Source organism: Triticum dicoccoides, chromosome 3B, assembly GCF_002162155.2.
Source record: "Triticum dicoccoides isolate Atlit2015 ecotype Zavitan chromosome 3B, WEW_v2.0, whole genome shotgun sequence".
NCBI classification, from domain to species: domain Eukaryota; kingdom Viridiplantae; phylum Streptophyta; class Magnoliopsida; order Poales; family Poaceae; genus Triticum; species Triticum dicoccoides.
In genome coordinates this window covers 175,109,582-175,129,262 of record NC_041385.1, presented here as the reverse complement: position 1 = coordinate 175,129,262, position 19,681 = coordinate 175,109,582, and the positions used below count along the sequence as shown (strand labels likewise).

The 19,681-nt window shown below is 46.9% G+C and overlaps 1 protein-coding gene across 1 annotated transcript; it reads left to right on the top strand.

Annotated features, from left to right (window-relative positions):
- Positions 1 to 10,764: 10,764 nt before the first annotated feature.
- LOC119281076 (GDSL esterase/lipase At5g45910-like) lies at positions 10,765 to 18,658 on the top strand. The gene is made up of 8 exons (XM_037561712.1): positions 10,765 to 11,071; positions 11,117 to 11,332; positions 11,415 to 11,563; positions 11,657 to 11,893; positions 13,552 to 13,554; positions 17,174 to 17,207; positions 18,119 to 18,240; positions 18,421 to 18,658. Exons 1-8 carry the CDS (start codon positions 10,765 to 10,767, stop codon positions 18,508 to 18,510), a joined length of 1,158 nt encoding a protein of 385 aa, XP_037417609.1. The 3' UTR covers positions 18,511 to 18,658.
- The last annotated feature ends 1,023 nt before the right edge of the window (positions 18,659 to 19,681 follow it).

The following is a 19,681-nucleotide window of genomic DNA, read 5'->3' as shown; positions in this document are numbered from 1 at the left end:
GAATTATGTGCCCGTAGATTTCATTGTTATTGATATAGATTGCAATCCTACATGTCCTATTATTCTTGGTAAACCTTTCCTTAGAACGATTGGTGCAATTATTGACATGAAAGAAGGAGATATTAGATTCCAATTTCCATTAAGGAAAGGCATGGAACACTTTCCTATGAATAAAATTAAATTGCCTTATGAATATATTATGAGAGCCACTTATGGATTGCATACCAAAGATGGCAATACCTAGATTTATTCTTGTTTTTATGCCTAGCTAGGGGCGTTAAACGATAGCGCTTGTTGGGAGGCAACCCAATTTTATTTTTGTTCTTTGCCTTTTGCTCCTGTTTAGTAATAAATAGTTCATATAGCCTCTGGTTAGATGTGTTTTTATGTTTTAGTTACTGTTTGTGCCAATTAGAACCTTTGGGAAGACTTGGGTGAAGTCTTTGCGATCTTGCTGTAAATAAAAGAAACTTTTGCACTCACGAGAATAGCTATCAATTTTTACTGGAGAGTGATTTTAGGTTGATTCTTTTTGCAGATGATTAATAAAGAAATTCCTCAAGTCCAACAATTTATTTCAAATTTTTAGAGTTACAGAAGTATTCGAAAGTTACAGATTGCTACAGACTGTTCTGTTTTTGACAGATTCTGTTTTTCGTGTGTTGTTTGCTTATTTTGATGAATCTATGAGTAGTATCAAGGGGGTATGAACCATAGAGAAGTTGGAATACAGTAGGTTTAACACCAATATAAATAAATAATGATTTCATTACAGTACCTTAAAGTTGTGGTTTATTTTCTTATACTAAAGGAGCTCATGAGATTTTCTGTTGAAGTTTTGTGTTGTGAAGTTTTCAAGTTTTTGAATAAAGATTTGATGGATTTTGGAATAAGGAGTGGCAAGAGCCTAAGCTTTGGGATGACCAAGGCACCCCAAGGTAATTCAAGGACAACCAAAAGCCTAAGCTTTGGGATGCCTTGAAAGGCATCCCTTGTTTTGTCTTCATCTATCGGTAACTTTACTTGAGGCTATATTTTGATTCACCACATGATATGTGTTTTGTTTGGAGAGTTTTGTCTGATTTGAGACTTTGCTTTTTAGTTTACCACAATCATCCTAGTTGTACACACCTTTTGGGAGATACACACATGAATCGGAATTTATTAGAATACTATATGTGCTTCACTTATATCATTTGAGCTAGATAATATTGCTCTAGTGCTTCATTTATATCTTTTTAGAGCACGGTGGTGGTTTTATTTTATAGAAATTATTGATCTCTCATGCTTCACTTATATTATTTTGAGAGTCTTTTAGAACAGCATGGTAATTTTCTTTGGTTATAAAATTAGTCCTAATATGATGGGCATCCAAGATGGACATAATAAGAACTTCCATATAAAGTGCATTGAATACTATGAGAAGTTTGATTCTTTATGATTGTTTTGAGATATGAAGATGGTGATATTAGAGACATGCTAGTTGAGTAATTGTGAATTTGAAGAACACTTGTGTTAAAATTTGTGATTCCCATAGCATGCACGTATGGTCAACCGTTATGTGATGAGTTGGAGCATGATTTATTTACTGATTGCCTTCCTTACGTGTGGAGGTCGGGACCATGCGATGGTTAACTCCTACCAAACCGCTCCTTGTAGTACTTTGTTTTGATGACTTGTAGATTTTTGCAATAAGTATGTGAGTTCTTTATGACTAATGTTGAGTCCATGGATTATACGCACTCTCACCCTTCCATCGTTGCTAGCCTCTCTAGTACCGTGCAAGTTTCGCCGGTACCATAAACCCACCATTTACTTTCCTCAAAACAGCCACCATACCTACCTATTATGGCATTTCCATAGCCATTCTGAGATATATTGCCATGCAACATTCCACCGTCTCGTTTATTATGACACGCTTTGTCATTGTCATATTGCTTTGCATGATCATGTAGTTGACATCGTATTTGTGGCAAATCCACCGTTCATATTTTTTCATACATGTCACTCTTGAATCATTGCACATCCCGGTACACCGCCGGAGGCATTCACATAGAGTCATATTCTATTCTAAGTATTGAGTTGTAATTCTTGAGTTGTAAGTAAATAAAAGTGTGATGATCTTCATTATTTAAGCATTGTACCATGTCAGGAAAGGATGATGGATACTATGATTCCCTCACAAGTAGGGATGAGACTCCGGACTAAAAAAAAGAGGTCATAAAAAACTAGAAAAGGCCCAAATCAAAAAACGAGAGAAAAAGAGAGAAGGGACAATACTACTATCCTTTTACCACACTTGTGCTTCAAAGTAGCACCATGATCTTCATGATAGAGATTCTCTTATGTTGTCACTTTCATATACTAGTGGGAATTTTTCATTATAGAACTTGGCTTGTATATTGCAATGATGGGCTTCCTCAAAAGTGCCCTAGGTCTTCATGAGCAAGCAAGTTGGATGCACACCCACTTAGTTTCTTTTGTTCAGCTTTCATAAACTTATAGCTCTAGTGCAACTGTTGCATGGCAATCCCTACTCACTCACATTGATATCTATTGATGGGCATCTCCATAGCCCGTAGATACGCCTAGTTGATGTGAGACTATCTTTTTTGTCTTCTCCACAACCACCATTCTATTCCACCTATAGTGCTATGTCCATGGCTCACGCTCATGTATTGCATGAAGATTTAAAAAGTGTGAAAATACTAAAGTATGAAACAATTGCTTGGCTGAAACCGGGGTTGTGCATGATTAAATACTTTGTGCGATGAAGATAGAGCATATCCAGACTATATGATTTTGTAGGGATAACTTTCTTTGGCCATGTTATTTTGAGAAGACATGATTACTTTGTTAGTGTGCTTGAAGTATTATTATTCTTTATGTCAATATTAAACTTTTGTCTTGAATCTTTCGGATCAGAACATTCAGGCCACAATAAAGAAAATTAAACATTGATAATTATGTTAGGTAGCATCCCACATCAAAAGTTCTGTTTTTATTCTTTTACCTACTCGAGGACAAGCAGGAATTAAGCTTGGGGATGCTTGATACGTCTCCAACGTATCTATATTTTTTTTATTGTTCTATGCTATTATATTATATGTTTTGGATGTTTAATGGGCTTTAATATGCTCTTTTATATTATTTTTGGGACTAACCTATTAACCGGAGGCCCAGTGCCAGTTTTTTTGTGCCTATTTTAGAGTTTTGCAGAAAAGGAATACCAAACGGAGTCCAAATGGAGTGAAACCTTCGCAGGGATCTTTCTTGGACAAAAAGCAATCCAGAAGACTTGGAGTTGAAGTCTGGAACTCCATGAGGTGGCCACGAGGCAGGAGGGCGCGCCCCACCCTCGTGGGCCCCTCGTAGCTCCACGGACATACTTCTTTCGCCTATATATACTCTTATACCCTAGAAACATCAGAGGGAGCCACGAAACCATTTTTCCACTGCCGCAACCTTCTGTACCCTTGAGATTCCATCTTGGGACCATTTCCAGCGATCTGCCGGAGGGGGAATCGATCACGGAGGGCTTCTACATCAACACCATTGCCTCTCCGATGAAGCGTGAGTAGTTTACCACAGACCTTCGGGTCCATAGTTATTAGCTAGATGACTTCTTCCCTCTCTTTGATTCTCAATACAAAGTTCTCCTCGGTGTTCTTGGAGACCTATTCGATGTAACTCTTTTGCGGTGTGTTTGCCGAGATCTGATGAATTGTGGATTTATGAACTTGATTATCTATGAATATTATTTGGTTCTTCTCTGAATTCTTATATGCATGATTTGATATCTTTGCAAGTCTCTTCGAATTATCGGTTTAGTTTGGCCTACTAGATTGATCCTTCTTGCAATGGGAGAAGTGCTTAGCTTTGGGTTCAATCTTGTGCTGTCCTTTCCCAGTGACAGTAGGGGCAGCAAGACACGTATTGTATTGTTGCCATCGAGGATAAAAAGACGGGGTTTATATCATATTGCTTGAGTTTATCCCTCTACATCATGTCATCTTGCTTAATGTGTTACTCGGTTCTTATGAATTTAATACTCTAAATGCATGCTGGATAGCGGTCGATGTGTTGAGTAATAGTAGTAGATGGAGAATCGTTTCGGTCTACTTGACACGGCCGTGATGCCTATATTCATGATCATTGCCTTAGATGTCTTCATAATTATGTGGTTTTCTATCAATTGCTCAACAGTAATTTGTTCACCCACCGTAATACATGCTATCTTGAGAGAAGCCACTAGTGAAACTATGGCCCTCGGGTCTCTTTCTTATTATATTACATCTCTTTTATTTAGATCGCATCTTATTAACTATTTTGCAATCTTTACTTTCCAATCTATACAACAAAAATACCAAAAATATTTACTTTATTATCTCTATCAGACCTTACTTTTACGAGTGGCCGTGAAGGGATTGACAACCCCTTTATCGCGTTGGTTGCAAGGTTCTTGATTGTTTTGCAGGTACTAGGTGACTTGTGTGTCGTCTCCTACTGGATTGATACCTTGGTTCTCAAAACTGAGGGAAATACTTACGCTACTTTGCTGCATCACCCTTTCCTATTCAAGGGAAAACCAATGCAAACTCAAGAGGTAGCAATCCTTTTAGTTGCCCTAACTACAAGTCCACCTTCAACTTGTAATTGTGCCTGACGTTAATTTTACCCAATTGCGGGTCCAACATTAACTCACAACTCGGGTCGATCCCTTTTTTATCTCAGTTGCAAGTCTACCATCGACCCGCAACTTTGTCGGCCATTTATATTTGTCCGAGTTGTAAGTCCACCATTGACATGCAATTGGGCTTTTTGGTCATTTTTCCCATTGCAAGTCCAACCTTTGACTCACAATTGGGCCTAGATTTTTTGCCTCAGTTCCATGTCCACCATCGACTCGTAAATAGGGCTGATTTCTTTTTTGCTTCTTACATGACAAAGTCGAGGTACATAATAGTACATGCATATATACAAAGCCAAGATATAAAAGGCATGCATGATGATGAACGCATACAAATACACACTAAAATTAAAAAGGTTCACCGTATAGCGGAAAAAAGTTTATGTTGTTAAAGGAAATGTTTGGCGTATAATAACAGTAGTTCATCATGCACTAAGAAAGTTTAGTTTCGTATATAAGAAATGTTTCGAATGTTCAAAACATGTTACCATTTTCAAAATATGTTCACACACTCAAAAAATGTTCATGTTTTGGTAAAAAAAACAGGTTTTCAAAAAATGTGCGAGAATTTCAAAAGATGTTCTCATTTTAAAATTTTGTTCGTGTTTTCAGAAAATGTTTAGAATTTTCAAAATCGTTCCCATTATAAATGTTTGGAGTTCCGAAAATTCTCTGTGTTTAAAAAAAATATTTGGCATTTTCAAAATTATTCACATTTTTTCAATAAATGTTCAAAAAGGTTTCACATTGAGTTATTAAAAATTTGCGTTGATAATTTGCCGCCAACAGCTATTAATTCTAGTGGCTACAAATACACGTTTAATAGTCTGAGATTGGAAGTTTCATTCTTTATTAGAGTGCTTCTTTTACGACTTATTGCCACAAGCTGGGTTGGACAATACAAAAAACAAACAAACAATTAAACAGCGGCTGGACTGGACAGTAAAAAAACAAAACAGCGGCTGGAAGTTTTCAACAAGAGGGCCACAAATAGGGGTGATGTTATCTTAGATGTGACATAGTCACATTCTTTACATAATTAACATGATCCTCAAGTTTAAGGTTCGATAATACTTTTTATAATTAATGTGATCTCATGTTCAAAGAATGATACTCTCCATAGCTCACATGATCCTTCCGTTCAATACTCGATGATACTTTTCATAATTAACATGATACTTCTGTAATGCTACTTTGAAACCCTTCATAATTAACAAGAACCTCCCCTCTAAATAATGACACTCTTCATAATTAATGTGATATTTTTGTACAAAACATGACACTCCTTGTAATTAATGTGATTTTCCAGTTGAACGCTCGATTATACCTTTCAAATATAAACAGACCTATTAATTGTCTGAATAGTTAACACACGTAAAACTGAGACGATTTTTGGCATTAATCTATCTTGAAACAGACTCTCGCCCTGCTTTATATATAAATCAATAACACCGAAGTTACATGGCCAAACAATACAATATGGTGAGATAGTCCTCTGAGACAACAAATCCCTAGATAACTGTCCAACATAAATGCACACGAGTATGTTGCCGAAAAACTAGCACAGGAGTGCCTGATTACAACACCATGCCACGAACTAGGATACCTAGCCTCCATGACAATGCCCTCAAGAGGGGAACACGAGCACCGCCGCTGCCGAGCTCGAGGTGGACAAGGGTTTTCATCCGAAGACTTTGGCACGGAGAGGAGAACCACGGCGACGTCTTCAAGAAGATAACGACACTTGCAGATGTCGTCGTCACCGGTGCCAATGCACAGAGCTTTCGCTCGGCAGCTCATTCGTTCCCCACGGGGCACACAGAACAGTCACGGCGTGAACCGGCCTCCAGGTCTGTATCTGGGCAACATAAAGTGCGCCCGACCCTCCGCTACACCTCTGGCCCCCCAGGTGATCGAGAAATGTAGCCACCACTGCTGCCATGGAGCCTGACGGAAAGCACCATATGGACCACCATCCCTGGCTGCCGCCCAGGCATCCATGTCCTGATTCACCGCCAGCCATCACCATCGCAACACACATACCACAATGGGAAGAGCAGAAGACACATCCTTCTGCTCCTAACCCGGCATCAGCCATCGGGCCTTAGTGATCGCCTCCACTGTAGGAGGCGTCCACGCCTGCGTCCCCAGCTATTCCCGGTGGACCGGTGGGGACATGGCCTAGTAGCTTCTGACGACCACCGCCGAGTAAGCCCCGACACTAGTACCCGACCTTGGTCAAGATGAGCTCAGACGCTGCCACACCCGAGGCCACCGGCGTCACTCCAACCAATGGCACAACAACAACATGGGCACTAACCCAGACTGGCGACACAACGTAGCAGCAAGATAGAGTGGCACAAACGTGACGGCAAGCACCACCGCGGACTAGGTCGGCCCTCTACCTGTGTGCCTTGCTCCACCAATCTCCAGATCCACACTGCCTGTCTGCCAGAAGACTACCACAGCCCCAGATCGACCACTGCCAACCAACTGCCCGAGAAGCCCCAAGCCGCACCACCCGCACCCCGGACGGGCCACTCGAGCAGCAAATGCCACCAGACCAGCCTACCATGGCACGCCCCCGCGCCAACCCCCTCCAGTAACTGAGGCCACCGACGACGGCCAACCCATGTCGCCTCAACTTGCGCCTCCTGCATCTACCCGCCGGAGGAGCCCCCGATCCAGATCTGGATCGAGCAGCCCACCACCGCCTCCCTGCGCAGGCATGCTCTGCCTGACCAGCAGCCGCCTGCGCCGCGCCGCCTAGCTGCGCCCCTCCGTCTGATGTGGCTCCCGCGCTAGCCGACGCCACGAGGAAGGGAAATGGGGAATCGCCGCCACCGACGCCGGCCGGGCTTTGCCCGGCGGCGAGGGAAGGGAAGGTGGGTGGATGAGGGTTCGAGGCGGCGGCGCAAGTTATCCCCTCCCCCCCCCCCTCCTCACGGGAGCGGGCTGGGCGAGACGAGGAGTTTTTTTTGGTCGCGTCCACCCTCTCTTTTCTTGCCATTAATGGTTGTGTGCGAAACGACACCAAACGACGCACAAACTCTCACTTTAGGAGTACAGATCAGCCGACTGATGCCTAACAACGGTCAAATTACCAAGCTGTCCTTGAGTTAAACTGGGAGCTAAACAATACTAGAAGAACATCCATGCGTTGCAACGGGGCCATATTAACTTTAAGAGTTCAATATTACGACATTGGCGACCTTTTTTACCATCAAATCCTCACACACACACTCTCCCCCTCCCTCTTCCTCACTCTCTCTCCCTCTCTCTCTCTAACACACACACGCATAGCCTATTCTCCCCGCCAATAAAACTTACTCAATTGGCAATAATGTGTGGACTTGTGGTGAGCTTGACTGAACTAATGGATAGTATGATATATTCCCCAATCATTTAACAATGAAATTTCAGAAATGGGAAGATTATGTAACACCTCAAGTCATTAGCTACAGTGACCTCCCCCTAATGATGCCATGTCATCAGGCTTGCTAAGCCAAACTGCCACTTGATAAAAATCAAAGCCCAATTCAAATTTAAAATAAAGTCAAATAAATTATTTCGTCAAACAGTAAAACTAAAATGTTCACCATATTCTATAAATTCCACTGATCTTTGCATGTTGAGCCCAACATTATTTGACCCAAAAATTAAATCTTGTCAAATTAATAAGAGATCCAACAGTAGTTAAAATAACCCATTAAATATAAACCTAATTTTATGTATTTCCTTTTGGCCCCAAACTTTTTGTGCCACCTAATATTGTGCTCGAATTGTGTGCATAGTTTCACAACTACAAAATCCATTTAGTTGATATAAGAATAAATAGAAAACAGTGTTAAAAAGGAGAAACGGATTAGAATGCATTAAAAACCAAAAGGACAATGAAAAAGGGGATTGCCCCTACCCCCCGGGCCTTGCCACCGAACCGGCCCAGTGGTCCAGTCTCCGCATGGTCGTCTTCTCCTGTTCCCCGAGCCCGTCGTTACAGAGCCGGGCTCCCACCCGACCACCTCGCCGGTATCGAAGGGGAATGGATAAGGGTGACGCCCTGCCTCCCCTTCCCCCATGGCCTCACTCCTCCTCGACGCCTCCTCCTAGATCCACTTCTCCTCCTCGCTCGCTCGATCCCGGTGATCTGGACGAAGTCAGATGCCACGGCCACCATGACCGACCCCGTCCACACGGCCACTGCCCCCCCTGCTAGCTAGGAGCTTGTCGAGGAGCTCCGAATGCCTCCGCTACTTCGTCAGCGCCAACGAGATCAAGTCCAGCACCCCCAGATCGACGTTGTTGTCGTCTTCCTCAACCTTCGGCCACCGCGACATTGCCGTTCGATCCGCGCCGCCCCGAGCTCCCCTGTCTTCCCCTAGGGTGCCATTGACACCGTCGTGATCTCCTCTTGCCTTTCTCCAGTTTCCCCTCTCGTTTGCTCTCGTTAGGTATTTCGCCGTGGCCGAGAACCACCATCCGCCATGGCCATTGCAGTTGTAGCCACTGAGCTCCTCGTATTGACCCCGTGGCACATGCCGCTCCTATGTGCGCCCATGCCCGAGCCTTCAGCTCTTCTTCCACGCCTGCGGGGCCACTCCCTCTCTGGCTCTCCATGCCCACGCACATGCCACACCGCGTCCGTCGCGCCCGCCGTTGCCATCACGCTCGCCACAGCCACCGCACCACTGTGCCCCGCGTGATGCACACCCTGGCTGCGCGTCACACTCTCACTGGCTGCGCTCGCCCCTCTAATGCCGCCTATCCCTTCGCTCGCCCCGCTGTCGCGCCCCTGCCTCGCGCCGCCTCCTGTCGCAGCCATCTTCTGTCGGACGCCCCTTCAGCCATGCCGGCCGCATCTCTGCCCTCCACCGTCGGCCGCTCGCCTCGCCTGCTGCGTGCTTTTTCCTGCTGATATGCGCTGCTCTACCACTGGTACACTGTTGCGCCATGCCCTCGACACCGCCGTGGACAAACGTGGCGGAGGGATTGTCAGTGGAGTACAAGGAGGAGGTGGCGGAGAAGGTGTGGAGAGGCAAGAGATCTAGGATGGCGTCAGCTGGCTGTGGTGGAGGTGATTATGCGAGAAGGAGCCGGAGCGGAAGGAGAGGTCACAATTGGAAAGAATCGCAAAAAAATAATAACCCGGAGATCTCATTCCAAAAAATGCTAATATCGATGGAGGGGTGATTTTCTTCAATAGGTGGAAAACATAGGAACTATTGGATGTTATCAAGGAAAGGTAAAAATTTAGAAAAGTTAGGATTCTGAACTGATTTCTATGCAAATGGGGTTTTATTGTTTGGTAACATGATATCGGTATCTGCCCGTTTGTGACGTGTCTGGTTAGGAAAGTTTGCAAATGTTAAGAAACTATTTATTGGGAGGAAAGTTTGTGATGTGTCTGTTGTTTGTTTCCTAAAACAAATTTCACTAATGAGAGAAATCGATTGATTTAGATAAGTTAGGAAAATTAAATTCAAATCTATTACTTGTTTCTTAAAAATTTGTTATTTGTTTCCTTAGACAAATTGAACCAATAAAAGGAATCGATTGATACGAATAATTTAAGGAAGTTAGATCCGTGACTTGTTATACCTTAGGAAAGTCCTGGTTGTAATAAAAGTGGAGAGAAAAATAAACCGATTGACCAGGATGGGAGGGGTGATGGGAGGAGAGACGGAAAAAAATAGCGAAAATAAACCGTGAAGACTATTCACCAACTGCTCCATTAGGAGTAGAGATTAACCATTGGACCAACTTAATATTACATCTTAAATTTGATGGTCCATGTACCCTAAAAAACTCTTTTAAATGGAAAAATTCCAAAAGTAGCAGCCCCTTTCTAATTATCGCACCGTTGTATTGTATTCTACGTGCACCGACTAATGGAGAGTCGGCGACACGTACGTACACTTGCAAGTCCGCAGTGACGCACTCAGGAGCCTATAATCGCTTGGAAGGCTTGTTGCCATGCCACCGGGTCATCTTCAACTCTGGCGCGGCCCGCCGATCGAACAGGCATAAAATTGCAAACGTTCTTGCCGCTGTATCTTGTAAGTTAGCAAATAGCAATGTTGACCAAGGCAGTGGTGTCCCTCCTCTTCCTCTTGAGCGTCTCCCGCTGCGGGACGTCGTGGCAGAGCTACGATGCGATATACAACTTCGGCGACTCCATCTCCGACACCGGCAATCTCTGCACGGGCGGTTGCCCGTCGTGGCTCACCATGGGCCAGCCGCCGTACGGAACCAGCTACTTCGGCCGCCCGACCGGACGCTGCTCCGACGGCCGCGTCGTCGTCGACTTCCTCGGTACATTCATCCATTCGATCTGTTTTGCGTGCCACCATCTCACTCGAAGTAGAAGCATCGGCATGCCAGGTAGATCATGGTTATGGCCTCTGACCTTTGGTGCTGCGCGTGCAGCTCAGTTCTTCGGTTTGCCACTGCTTCCGCCGTCCAAGAGGAACGGCACCGACTTCAGGAAAGGCGCAAACATGGCCATCATCGGCGCCACCGCCATGAACCTGGACTTCTTCCAGTCTCGCGGCCTGGGCAGCAGCATCTGGAACAACGGGCCTCTGGACACGCAAATCCAGTGGTTCCAGCAGCTCATGCCTTCCATCTGCGGCGGCGCCAGCGGTGAGTGTATATATATGCTGCGGGCCTTCGACTGAATTTTGTGAGGAATGTGCCTAAATGCGACGTGTCCATCTGCCTGTAGATTGCAGGAGCCACCTGAGCAACTCCCTGTTCATCTTGGGCGAGTTCGGGGGCAACGACTACAACGCGCCGATCTTCGGCGGCAAGAGCCTCGACGAGGTGTACACCTACGTGCCACACATCGTCAACAAGATCACAAGCGGCGTAGAGGTACACATCTTCCAGATATACCTCCTGAAAAAAAAAATTAGAGCGTCTAGCTCATCTAGATACCGTCCATATGATATGATCGTATCAACGCAGACGCTGATCGGGCTGGGCGCGGTGGACGTGGTGGTGCCGGGCGTGCTGCCGATCGGGTGCTTCCCGCTGTACCTGACCCTGTACGGGAGCTCCAACCAGAGCGACTACGACGGGGACGGCTGCCTTGAGCGCTTCAACGACCTGTCCCGCTACCACAACCAGCTGCTCAAGCAGGGAATTTGCAGCCTCCAGAGCAAGTACGCCGGCGTCAGGCTCATGTACGGCGACTTCTACACTGTTATACTGTATTTACATGTGTATATTGTAACGTTGTATACCACCTCATTATATATATATGTGATAGGCCACCCCTAGAGGGTTGTGCCGGTTCCCCCCAAAGCCTATTGTCTTACATGGTATCACGCTAGGTTACGTCCGCTTCCGCCTAAAAACCCAAAACCGCCGCCGCCGCCGCCGCCGCCACCGCCGCCACCGCCGCGCCCGCCGTCGCCGTCGCCCGACTGCTAAGACGTCCGCCGCTGCGTCCGGCTCCACCGCCACCGGTTTTCTGCCGGCCTCCCTCGCGGCACTTCTCTCGAGGCCGCTGGATGCCGCCTCCCTTCAGGCGCCGATCGGGACACGGAGCGTCGGCTCCCTCTTCGCGCTCCCGCCGGCTGCTACTTTGCCCGGGCAGGCGCTTGTGGCCCACACCGCCGCCGCCCCGTCAACCGCGGCTGTCGCGCCCTCGGCCACTGCGCCGCTGGTGGCGGAGGACGTCGCGCTGGCAGGCTTCGCGGCGTCAACCACGGCCATCCCGCCCTCTGTCACCGCGCCGGCTGCCCCTCTGACTGTCTCCACGGTGGTCTCACCTCAGCCAGTCTCCTCGATGGGATCGCAGCCGCCGCCGCCGTTTCACTTCGGCCATCTCATCACCATCAAGTTGTCGTCGGACAATTACATCTTCTGGCGCGCGCAGGTTCTTCCGCTTCTTGGGAGTCACTATCTGCTTGGCTATGTCGACGGCTCTCTCCCTTGCCCTCCTGCGCTGGTTGACAGCGTGCACGGTCCGGTCTATAATCCGGCTCACCGTGTCTGGACAGGGCAGGATCAGGCGAACCTCTCCTCCATCCAGGGGTCGCTCCCTCCGGCCGTTGCTGGGCTTGTTGTCTTCGTCAAGACGTCCCACGAGGCATGGACTATTCTTGAGCGCTCGTTTGCGGCACAGTCGCAGGCTCGTGTATCTGGGCTCCGTCGCCAACTTGGGGAGTGTCAGAAGCTTGACTCCACCGCCACTGAGTTCTACAACAAAGTCAAGAGTCTCGCCGACACGCTGGCCTCCATTGGACAGCCCCTCACCGACTCCGAGTTCAACTCGTTTATTGTCAATGGTCTTGATGAGGAGTATGACGCCCTAGTCGAGATCATCAATGAGAGGGGCAACTCCACGCCCATGCCAGCACACGAGGTCTTTTCACGCCTCCTGCTTACTGAGCAACGAGTCGAGACGCGTCGATCCAGGGGCAACGGCGCCCTCTCGGCAAACGCCGCCACCAAGGGTGGTCGCTCCTCTGCTTCATCCAGGGCTCCTTCGGGGCAGTCACCACCACCCGCCTCGGCCCCTCCTCCTACTGCGACGCTACCAGGGGCTGGCGGTCCACGTGTGTGCCAGCTTTGTGGTCGCGATGGGCACTGGGCCTCGAAGTGTCACAAGCGCTTCCAGCGGGGTTTTCTTGGTCTCGGCAATGACGGGAAGGATACACGCAACTTTGCTCGTCAGGTCGCCATGGCTGATCGTCCGCCGCCGCAGAAGCCACAGGGACACACTCAGTCCTACTCCATTGATCCCAACTGGTACATGGACTCTGGGGCGACAGAGCACCTGACCAGTGAGATGGGGAAGCTTCACACTCGTGAACCCTACCATGGCTCCGACAAGATCCACACCGCCAATGGAGCAGGTATGCACATCTCTCATATTGGTCAAGCATCACTTCTCACTAGACATGCCAATAGGAGTCTTCAACTTCGCAATGTTCTTCGAGTTCCATCTGTGACACGTAATCTTCTTTCAGTTCCTAAACTCACTCGTGATAATAATGTGCTTTGTGAATTTCATCCTTTTGAACTTTTTATTAAGGATCGGGGCACGAGGGACATTCTTCTTAGTGGGCGGCTCTGCCAAGGTCTCTATCGTCTGGAGCATCCTGGCGTCGCTCGCGTCTTTAGTGGAGTTCGGGTATCTCCGTCACAGTGGCATGCTCGTCTTGGTCACCCGGCCACACCTATTGTCCGGCATGTTTTGCATCGTCATGAGCTTCCTAGTGTGTCTAGTAATAAAGATGTAGCAGTGTGTGATGCTTGTCAGCAGGGGAAGAGTCATCAACTTCCTTTTTCGGAGTCCAGTCGTGAGGTGAAACATCCTTTAGAACTTGTGATTTCAGATGTATGGGGTCCTGCTCAGACTTCTGTTAGTGGTCATAATTACTATATCAGTTTTGTTGATGCTTACAGCCGCTTTACCTGGCTTTATCTTATCAAACGTAAATCTGATGTGTTTGACATTTTTGTTCAGTTCCAAAAACATGTTGAACGCCTTCTCAAGCACAAAATTGTTCATGTTCAGTCGGACTGGGGTGGCGAGTATCGCAACCTCAACTCCTTCTTTCAGTCGCTTGGGATCACTCACCGTTTAGCATGTCCACACACACATCAGCAGAATGGTTCAGTAAAACGTAAGCATCGTCACATTGTTGAAGCTGGTCTGACTCTTTTGGCCCATGCATCTGTTCCGTTTCGTTTTTGGAGTGATGCTTTCACCACTGCATGTTTTCTCATCAATCGTACTCCCACTCGTGTTTTGAATATGAAGACTCCCATTGAAGTTCTCCTTAATGAACAACCGAACTACACCTTTCTCAAGGTGTTTGGGTGTGCTTGCTGGCCCCATCTCCGTCCATATAACAAGCGTAAGCTTGAGTTTCGTTCCAAGAAGTGTGTTTTTCTTGGTTATAGCTCTCTTCATAAAGGATACAAATGTCTTCATGTGCCCACTAATCGTGTCTACATCTCTCGGGATGTTGTGTTTGATGAGCATGTTTTTCCCTTTGCCAAACTCCCTGTGTCCACTACCGAGCCACCTGTCATGCATTCATCCTCTGTTGCTTCTGATCAATTTGATGATGTTGCATATTCTCCTCTATTGTTGCCTAACCATGGTGCAGGCACTGGTCGTGGGGCTCGTTTGGAGATTCTGGAAGTGCCATCTTCCTCTTCGTCGCCATCGCCTTCATCCTCGGCACCTTCTGTTGTGCATGAGGAGCACATGGCGCCCCTGCATGGCCTCGGTTTCCGTGCTCATGCACGGCCGATCGACGTCCTGGCCCGGTCGCCTCTGGCTTCTGGGTTGCCTTCGCCATCGTCGCGCCCTGCAACCCCGCCGACTGGGCCGGCCTCCTTGGTCCCCGTCTCGCCCAGGGCGTCGGGGCAGTCATCACCAGGCCTGGCCTCGCCCGCCCCTGCCTCGCCCAGGGTGTCTGGGCCCTTCTCACCAGGGCCGGCCTCGCCTGCTCTCGCCTCGCCAAGGCCGTCTGGGCCGGTGTCACCGGAGCTGGCCTCGCCCACTCTCGGTTCGCCCATGGCCTCTGAGCCCCTGTCGTCGGGCCAGTCTTTGCCATGCAGCCCGGAGTCGTCTGTCCCGAGCTCGCCTGAGGTGATTCCTGCATCTCCGGCGACCGTCACGTCTCCGTCACCTTCGCCTCCGCCGGCTCCTGCTGCTGCTCTACGTCCACATACGCGCAGTCGGAGTGGCATTTTTCAGCCTAAGCAACGTCACGATGGCACAGTTGCTTGGTTAGCGGCGTGCATGTCTGCTGCTCTCGCAGATCCATCCTCTGAGCCACGCACGTATCAAGCTGCTATGCGCATTCCTCATTGAAGAGAGGCCATGGAGCAGGAGTATCAAGCGCTTCTTCGCAATCAGACATGGACTCTTGTTCCTCCACAATCACGGGTAAATGTCATTGATTCCAAATGGGTTTTCAAAGTGAAGAGGCATTCTGATGGGTCCATTGAGCGCTATAAGGCTCGTCTGGTTGCTCGTGGTTTTCGACGGCGTTTTGGACTTGACTATGAAGACACCTTCAGTCCAGTGGTCAAGCCTACTACCATCAGACTTCTTCTCTCTCTGGCTGTTACTCGAGGTTGGTTTCTTCGTCAGCTTGATGTTCAAAATGCTTTTCTTCATGGTGTCTTGGCGGAGGAGGTTTACATGCGCCAGCCTCCGGGTTTCTCTGATCCGGATCGCCCTGATCATCTCTGTCGTCTGTCCAAGGCAATTTATGGTCTGAAGCAGGCTCCTCGTGCTTGGCATGCTCGTCTTGCAATGGCTCTTCGTGCTCATGGTTTTGCATCATCAACTGCTGACTCCTCATTGTTTCTTCTTCAAAGGCCTGAGGTTACTATGTACTTGTTGGTCTATGTAGATGATATCATTTTGGTCAGCTCCTCTTAGTCGGCTGCTACTGCGCTTGTTCGCTCACTTGGTGCTGATTTTGCGGTCAAGGACCTTGGGAAGCTTCATTACTTTCTTGGTGTGGAGGTTACTTCTCGTGCTGCTGGCCTTGTTATGACGCAGAAGAAGTACTCTCTGGATTTGTTGCAGCGAGCTGGGATGCTTAAGTGCAAACCGACGACTACACCCATGTCTACCACTGATAAGCTCAATGCTGTTGATGGTGTGCTTCTTTCTTCTTCTGATGCGACAGAGTACAGGAGTATTGTTGGTGGGCTCCAGTACTTGACGATCACGCGACCAGACATTTCCTATGCTGTTAACCGAGCCTGCCAGTATCTGCAGTCACCCCGTGACACTCATTGGTCTGCTGTTAAGCGGATTTTGCGCTATATTCGTTTCACGGTGGCTCATGGTTTGCATATTCGGCCGTCTGACTCTGGTTGTCTTTCAGCATATTCTGATGCAGACTGGGCTGGCAATCCGGATGACAGGCGATCCACGGGGGGTTATGCTGTCTTCTTTGGCTCTAACCTGATTGCCTGGAGTGCTCGGAAACAGGCTACTGTCTCGCGTAGCAGTACTGAGGCTGAGTATAAGGCTGTGGCCAATGCCACATCAGAGATCATCTGGGTACAGTCCTTGCTTCAGGAGTTAAGTATACCCCAATCACAGCCTCCTGTTCTTTGGTGTGATAACATCGGTGCTACATACCTTTCTGCAAATCCGGTATTCCATGCCCGAACGAAACACATTGAAGTTGACTATCACTTTGTGCGTGAACGTGTCTCTCAGAAGCAACTAGAGATCAAGTTTATTTCTTCCAAGGATCAACTTGCTGACATCTTCACCAAGCCATTGCCTTTGCCACAGTTTGAGACTTGCAGGCGCAATCTTACCCTTCTAGATTCATTAGAAAGTGGCTAAGATTGAGGGAGGGTGTTAGACTGTATTTACATGTGTATATTGTAATGTTGTATACCACCTTATTATATATATATGTGATAGGCCACCCCTAGAGGGTTGTGCTGGTTTCCCCCAAAGCCTATTGTCTTACATACACCCAGGTCACCGAGATGGTGCGTTCTCCCCGGAGCTTCGGTACGTCCGTGCGTGCGTGCATGCGATCACGCGCCGTCGCGCGCTTCTCCATGTGCCTCTTTCGGTTGATTAGCACATGTGTTTCTCGTGTTAGCAAACATCTCTAATTAGCAACATCAACAAGTTAAGGCCTCCTTTGGTTTGTAGGATTTTTGTAGGAATTTCATAGGATAGGGTTTTTGTAGGAAAAATTCCTTTAGAGCCCTTTGGTTTGTAGGAATGGAATCCTATTTCTATGAAGGAATTCTTCCTATTCTCCACATTTCATAGGAAAATAAACATTAGTCTAGACTCAATGAAAAAAATCCTATGAAGTGAATCAAATGACATCTTCTTTCCTATTTCTACTCATCGGATTTGAGATGCATGTCATCTCATTTCCTATGACTTTTCTATTCCTATGATTTTCCTACCCTATGAACCAAAAGAGGCCTAAGCATGCACCGCCTCCTGCGAGTGGATCGACACGCACACACGTCAGTGCATGCAGGTGTCCGGCTTTGCGAGCCGGGGCGATGCTCACGGGACGGATATGGCCAACTGTACGTGTGTATCCTGCTCGACTTTTTTCCCTGTGCGCTCAGCAGTGCTGCAAGCGGCTCCAGTGACGGTTTCAGATTTTATCCAGAAAAAAAGTCTTGCAAGGAGAAAAGGGTTATCCAGATTTGTCGGTCCAAGGTTATCTAAAGCAAAATTCTTCTTTGCGTCGGCAACTGCATCTTTTAGTAACGTTCTCCTTCTTCACGACTAGCCGATAACCCAGCACGAGGAGCAGTGGCGTGTCTAGTGGCTAACTTTGGACATTTCTTAACCATCAGACCTACTGCTAATTTCATGCATCCATGAATTAGAATTCCACCAATCTTCTTAACCGGCGGTATTTATTACTGACATTACTTTATGTTCTTCAGGACTGGAATACGGCCTGACTGTTTGTTGTGGCGCGAGCGGCCAAGGGTCCTACAACTACAATAACAAAGCGAGGTGTGGCATGTCTGGCTCAAGCGCCTGCAAGGACCCTCAGAACGGCAATGCTACATGTACAAATGATTTACAGTCTTTTATAGAATGGTTAATCTTGATTGGCCAATAGGTGAGCGGGACGGCCCACCCCCCTGAAAATCAGGGGGAGAGAGATTTGTGATTGGTTGTTAGATGGTAGAAGCGTGTAAAAGCGTGTAAGTTTTTGTATGTCTAGCATTTTTGCCCTCAGAACTACTTGAACTGGGACGGCATCGCCTACCGTTCCATCGCGTACGGGTGGCTCACAGGGCCCTACTGTGTGCCCGCTATTCTGCATTGAGGATTGAGCTATCGATGGCTACGCATATTGGTTGACAGTGATGTATACTGTAATAAACCAATAATTCAAGGGGATGCTGCCGATCGATAATGTTTCTGATGGAGATGGAAGTTTGATATATTTGCACAGTGCACAGTGCACTCCAGATGCAAAATTAAACCGTTATGATATAACATTCAGCTTGCAGCTTCATAGTTGGATTCCTTTTACGCATTTTGTATCGCAACCTCACCAAACAGACTTTTGCCACACTTTACAAATAAAGCCCAGACGGTCAAACCGATAGAAGGTGATGAGAAATCTATACAGTTACTCTTTTTTTGAGAATCATCTATACAGTTACTAAGCTCCTAGGATTTGCACGCTCCCGGTGCATCGTGGTTATTGGGGTCGGTTGTGGGCCTATTTGCTGAGCTGTGTTTCGGCTGTTAGATGTATACGGGCCTACTCAGTGCTGAGTCGTAGCGATACATGTGGCCTTTTTTTCTTGTACGCGTAAGTGTGTGTGTCTGCTCTCTTGGCGCTCCTCAATGGAGCGTTGATGGTCCAGGTTGTCAGCCTGCGATCAGGTGCGGCGGTGCGCCGCCAATAACAGCCACATATTGATTCCCTGTCTTTTTTCTTATTTGTGTTTTTCTTTATCGGTTCTTTGAATATATTTTTTTGTGTATTTTGTCTACCCTCCTTTTTTTCTTTAGGAGATTTTCTATCCATATTTTTACAAATACATGTCCACTTCATTTAAATATGCACTGAACTTTTTGTTTATACAAGTTCTACTTTTCAGATACACGTTGAACATTTTTTCAAGTACCTGTTTACAACTTGATAAATGTACATTGAATATTTTTTAAATACACGGTGAACACTTAACACACATTGAACATTTTTATTCAAATACTAAGTTCAATGATTTGGAGCATACTGTTGAGTTCTGGCCGTGGGGTCACTATGGGGCCCACTTATAAGGGGGTGTGTCGCCTGTTGGCACATACATATATACTCGTAAAGTGCCATCCGGTTTTGAGAAGGTTCTAGAAGGTTTTTTTTGGGTATTTTTTTATTCTTTTCTATGTTTTCTCTATCTATTTTAATATATATTTTCATGTTTTCCATTTCCTTGTTCTTGTTTTTTTTCTCTTTCCACATTAAAGAAAAAATCTTGAAGTTT